The 5,896-nt window shown below is 36.3% G+C and overlaps 1 protein-coding gene across 1 annotated transcript in view; it reads left to right on the top strand.

The window, feature by feature from the left end:
• NEB (nebulin) overlaps positions 1-5,896 on the top strand; it is a 102,255-nt gene that overhangs the window by 34,759 nt on the left and 61,600 nt on the right. Inside the window, exons 39-48 of the mRNA XM_042827044.1 lie at positions 1-57; positions 497-700; positions 1,267-1,371; positions 1,870-1,977; positions 2,943-3,254; positions 3,650-3,853; positions 4,272-4,376; positions 4,554-4,661; positions 5,020-5,331; positions 5,679-5,882. The exon at positions 1-57 is cut by the window's left edge and continues 75 nt beyond it. Coding sequence (XP_042682978.1) covers positions 1-57; positions 497-700; positions 1,267-1,371; positions 1,870-1,977; positions 2,943-3,254; positions 3,650-3,853; positions 4,272-4,376; positions 4,554-4,661; positions 5,020-5,331; positions 5,679-5,882 — 1,719 coding nt within the window. The remainder of the gene's footprint in view (positions 58-496; positions 701-1,266; positions 1,372-1,869; positions 1,978-2,942; positions 3,255-3,649; positions 3,854-4,271; positions 4,377-4,553; positions 4,662-5,019; positions 5,332-5,678; positions 5,883-5,896) is intronic.

Below are 5,896 nucleotides of genomic sequence, written 5' to 3'. Positions count from 1 at the left end.
CTGCCGGACCAGAACGATGTTATCCATGCTAAGAAGGCCTATGATCTGCAGAGTGATGTGAGTACCTCTGATTTCATTTTTGGAGGGAAATGTATTGGATGTTTTACATAGGTGGATGAGAACATCAAGTACAAATGTGGTAGAACACAATTTTAAAGTCAATTTTAAAGTTGTATGGTGTACTGAAATTCAGATCTACAAGAGTATATGTTAACTTCTTGATATTTAAATTAAGTTATCTGATTTGGCCTTTTTGAGCTATTTATCATTTGTCTTGATGTGAAACTTGTATCTGGATGGAATTCTGTGTCTAGAAGAAATGCAGTGATTTCTTTGAAGCTTTTTTCTGGGCTTTGAGTTTTATTTGTATTAAAAGTTGATGATAAGTTTACTTAAATGCTTGTGAAAAGATGTGTCGTGTAAATGACATTAGAATTTCTCATTTGGTTGTATTTGTTCTTTGTTTTTTATTGGGTTTTGTTTGTTTTTGTAATAGAATTTCTACAAGTCAGACCTTGAGTGGTTGCGTGGCATTGGTTGGGTCCCCATTGGTTCCTTGGATATTGAAAAAGCCAAGAGGGCAGGACAGATCTTGAGTGATAAAGTCTACCGTCAGCCTCCAGACACCATCAAGTTTACTAGTGTTACTGATTCTGTAGAGATGAACTTAGCTAAGCATAATGCAGAGGTGATGAATAAGGTGAGTCCTGATTCAGTTTAGCAACGTATTGGCATTCTCCTACTAACCCTTGGAGACAGAAGACTAGAAATAATGTGATCACAAATAATGCTTAAGTTCAGTTATAATGTTTGTTTCAAATACTGTGTTCTGTGTATTTCTCTCAAAACTAATAGCCATGTAACAAAAGGTTTACCTTGAGATTTTCGACATATTACACTTAAATCTTTTTTCTTATGTGGTCTGTGTAGCGAGCAGTCAGAACACTTTGCTTTCTTCATTATTCTTAATTAAGCTTGCTGTTCTGTAGGCTCTAGATGCCTCTGTTTGAGCAGGGAGTTGGAACAGATGACTTTTGGGGTCCTGTCTGCTTTTAGCCATTCTGTTTCTGTGATTCTGTGTTTCTACACTGAATTTCCTCAGTTAAATTCTCTTTACGGGGAGAATTTGGTATCTAACTCTGATTAAATGTGTAGGCATTTATTTTTACTCTTTCCTTTAATTTTACCTAGTATTATATTTTATCTAATTAATGAAAATTGACCTTGTACTGCAATGCAACATTAATCTTTTTCCTGTATTCTTAGCGTTTATACACTGAAGCGTGGAATAAAGATAAGACCACAATTCACGTCATGCCTGACACACCAGAAATCGTACTAGCTAAACAAAACCAAGTACACTACAGTCAGGTGAGTAAATCTGAAGAGCTGAGAAAGTTCAATTTATTTACCTCTGAATTTCACTTTATATTATATTGTTGTCAAGTTGTTTGATTTCCTAAGTGGCCAGCTATGTTATTCACTTCTGAGTCGTTCTTTTACTAGAATCTATCTCCTAGGCATCTGATGTTCTTCTAAAATATTTTTTCTACCATGAACTAGTGATCAGTTTTATAGCGGAGCATGGAAATAAATAATTTAAGTTTTAAAGTATTTCTTTCTTTCCCTTCCCTGGATGACTTCTACTTTCCAAATGTCTGCTATGAAATCAGAAAATCTTTCAAATCTGTTTTATTTTTTTCTTTCTGCAGAAGATAGAGCAGTGTTGAGATATTCAAGCTATCCGAACATTAACAATATCATTAAAGATCATAATTTGTTTTTTTTTTTTTACTCAAGTGTGTTTAACTGAAGTGTGTAAATTTTCTGATTATTGAAACCATTTTTTTATTATTTTTTTTTTAACAGAAAATGTACAGACTGGCTTTGGAGGAATCAAAGAAGAAGGGTCATGACTTGCGTTTTGATGCCATTCCTATCCAAGCTGCCAAAGCATCCAGAGAGATTGCCAGTGATGTAAGCATTTTTTTTTTTTTTCTCATGGCTTTATGGATTTGTTAAAGCAAAAGAATTGAAATGACTGTTCCCTTGGTTATTATATCTTGATATCTATTATATCAATATCTTGAGTGTAGAATAGATAATACTGAAATTCTGTAATTCTACTGCGTGCTGTAGTGCATAGAAGTAATGGACAGTCTGTATTTTTATGCATAAGAAAGACATAATAGCAATCAATAGGCAAAATAATGCAAAGGGCAAATCTGTGTCCGCTGTAATAGTTCTATTGCATGCTCATGGATGCTAAAGTAGGATGGTATAGTTAACCAATTTCTGTTTCAAACCAGGAAATACTGTGAAATTTCTGCCCAGAATATATATATGTATATGTTAGAAAACTAATGCTAAAAGTTATAAATTTTTGTCGTTTTCTGGGGAAAAAAATAATTCTGTTGGAATGTTGTACTGAAATTCAAAATGTCTGAACACAAAAACAGTGTTAAAAAATATGCTGTTTCCTGATGAGGAAACATCTCTAGAACAGAGGATAATACTCATATGTTACTTGTTTTTCCACCAAGATTGATAATTAAACAGTGTAAAGACCACCTCAAACTGTCTTCATCATGGTGTCCCATGATAAACCTTAACAATAACTTAGTTATTACATTCTAATCTTAACATCAAACCAATGTAGAATATCAGACTTACTAGCTAGGATGTGACACTAAATATTAACTGTGTATGTCTTGCAATGTGGTGGCTTAACTATGAAGAACATTACCGCTCTCCCAGGTGAAATCAGGACAGATAGCTGTATTAAAAAAAAAAAAACAACTTATGTCAAAGTTAATGAAATAGTAGGGAGGTCTGAGTTGCATAAAAATATTAGTAATTATGTTAAAAAATATCTTAATCTCTGTGTATCATGTATTAATTGATAAGTGTACCATATAAAATACGAACATACTTTATTTCAGTACAAGTATAAAGAAGGGTACCGCAAGCAGCTGGGCCACCACATTGGAGCCCGCAACATCGAGGACGACCCCAAGATGATGTGGTCGATGCACGTAGCCAAGATCCAGAGTGACAGGGAGTACAAGAAAGCCTTTGAGAAGACCAAGACGCACTTCAGCAGCCCCGTGGACATGCTGGGAATTGTGTTGGCCAAGAAATGCCAGGAGCTGGTCAGCGATATTGATTACAAGCATCTTCTGCATCGGTGGACCTGTCTGCCGGACCAGAACGACGTTATCCATGCTAAGAAGGCCTATGATCTGCAGAGTGATGTGAGTAAATTGCTGAACTTGTAATACATAATTAAATATGCTGGGTTTTGTACCTAATACTTTGTATAAAATGTGCCTTAGGCACTTGAATCGCATGTGTTCTTCATAGCAAAGCATTTAATACGCTGTCATCATTACATTTAATTCTGTTTTCTCTGTCTTTAACCTGAGATAGACTTTCTTCCTAACTGGCACATGTAGAGATCTTCAATAACTTCCTTCTTGTTATTTAAAGATTCAATATTTTGTTCAAAAATTTAAGTTGGTTTAAAAACCACGTGCTGCTAATATGCAGAAATATATAAAATTCCTAGTGTGGTATAAGATACAATTACTTATATATGCAAGTACAACATTAAAATAATTATATATGATGTACTTTCAAAAATTTTCAGGCTGTTTATAAATCCGACTTGGAATGGCTGAGAGGAATTGGATGGGTTCCTATTGGCTCTTTGGATGTTGAGAAGGCAAAGAAAGCTGGAGAAATCCTGAGTGAGAGGAAGTATCGTCAACCAGCCGACCAAATCAAATTTACTAGCGTGACAGATTCTTTGGCTATGATGTTAGCCAAGCATAATGCTGAGATAATGAACAAGGTGGGTTTATGTGTTACTGCAACTGGTGTTGCTAGTTGAAAGACCTTGTTGATAAGGTGAAAAATACAGAAGAAGAAGAGTACACAGTGTTTTCCTAGCAACCTTAAGTCAATGATTTGCTGCTCCAATTTACCCAAAGAAATGGAGGAAGAATGAAGTTTCCTACTTAAGTAGTTCTATGAAAACCTTTACTGCATCAGGATATTAAAGCCTACTTGAACCATGTGAAAGTTTGTAAAATACTTTCTTTGGACAAATATATTAGTTTGGTTGTATATATATCTTGCTCTCCATCAAGACTTCATTTCTTTTATATCATAAATAGATATATTTTTGGTGAATGCTAGTATCTAGCTTGCAGTCCTGCCATCATTACATAATTAAGCTGCTTAAAAGAATCTCTTTCTCTCTCCTGTAGCGTTTATATACAGAAGCCTGGGATGCAGACAAAACGTCGATTCACGTCATGCCTGACACTCCAACCATTTTATTAGCCAAGGCCAACGCAGAGAATGTTAGCCATGTAAGAATGTTTAAACATATAATACCTTAATGGAAAGAGGGAAATTAAGTAAGCATTTCTTTCACCGTAATGATTTTATAAAACACATTTTCACTAAAATTTTGGGAGAGAATATGTGATGTAAAAGTTCCACCCTTATGAATACTCAGAAGCTGTTTTCTGTCTTCTTTTATGTAGAAACATTATATACAAGCCTGGGAAGAGGCCAAAAAGAAGGGTTATGACATGAGAGCTGATGCAATTCCAATTCGAAGTGCAAAGGCATCGAGAGATATTGCGAGTGATGTATGTACTTCCTTTATGTATATTGTTCATTTGTGAAATAGGAATCAGTGGAAAGTTACATGAGACACTAAAAAAAGTATGCTATATTCTGTTCATGAAAAAGCTTACCAGCATAGAATTCAAAGCAGAAAGACAATGGATATCAATTTCAAAAGAAAAATTGCACTGCAATTCCTGATAAAAAGCAGACATTAGGAAATTATAAGTGACTGTGAATTGAGTAAGAAGTATGCAACAAGAAAGCTTATGTTTCTAAACTATGAATAAGCATACTATCTATCTAGTACATTTTAAAAAAAAATCATTCATGACCAATACATGATCAATATCTTATTATCCTGCTTTTACAATTCCTTAGTACAAGTACAAGGAAGCTCACGAGAAGCAGAAAGGGCACTACATTGGGTGCCGAACCGCCAAGGAGGATCCCAAGCTGTCGTGGGCTGCACGAGCCATGCTGCTGCAGAACGACCGCATTTACAGGAAGGCGTACAACGACTCCAAGACCCACATCCACATGCCGGTGGATGCGATGTCACTGCAGGCAGCCAAGGAGTGCCAGACACTTGTCAGTGATGTTGACTACCGCCATTACCTTCACCAGTGGACGTGTCTGCCTGACCACAACGATGTGGTGCACGCAAGGAAAGCCTACGATCTACAGAGTGATGTGAGTGGGAGTAATTGTAGGCAAGCTTTCAGAAAGTAGCGTGAGCCTCTTCTTGTCACTGCTGATAAAATCTCAAGGATTGTTTCGTGTCTGTCCAGTCAGTGCCTGTGTGATGTTTTTAAAATTCATTTGGATCATCCTGCATTTTTAAAAGATGGTTAATTTTGTTGCAAGGTGAAGGAAGGTCATAGCTGTGTCTGTAAAGGATTTGTTTGTATATAATCTCAGTGCTGACTGCTTGTTGTGTAACTTTTGGCTGAGGAGTTTGGGGAAAGCCTTGTACATACATAAGCTGTCTGTACTCAGAGTTGTCTCTGCAATGGCAGTAACCCTTGGTTTATTTGCAGAATGTGTACAAATCAGACCTGGAGTGGTTGCGAGGTATTGGCTGGCTGACAGAAGGTTCTGTGGATGTGGTCAAAGCCAAGAAAGCCCAGGAAATCCTGAGTGACAAGCTGTACCGCACACAGCCAGACCAGATAAAATTCACCAGCATCACTGATTCACCAGATGTTGTCCAGGCTAAGATCAATGCTTTGCAACTCAGTAATGTAAGCTTTTGTTT

Source organism: Centrocercus urophasianus, unplaced genomic scaffold, assembly GCF_019232065.1.
Source record: "Centrocercus urophasianus isolate 14NV4802_14NV808 unplaced genomic scaffold, USGS_Curo_1.0 seq_28, whole genome shotgun sequence".
Classification (NCBI taxonomy): domain Eukaryota; kingdom Metazoa; phylum Chordata; class Aves; order Galliformes; family Phasianidae; genus Centrocercus; species Centrocercus urophasianus.
Note: the sequence above shows the minus strand (reverse complement) of the source record. Positions and strands in the feature narration are given on the sequence as shown.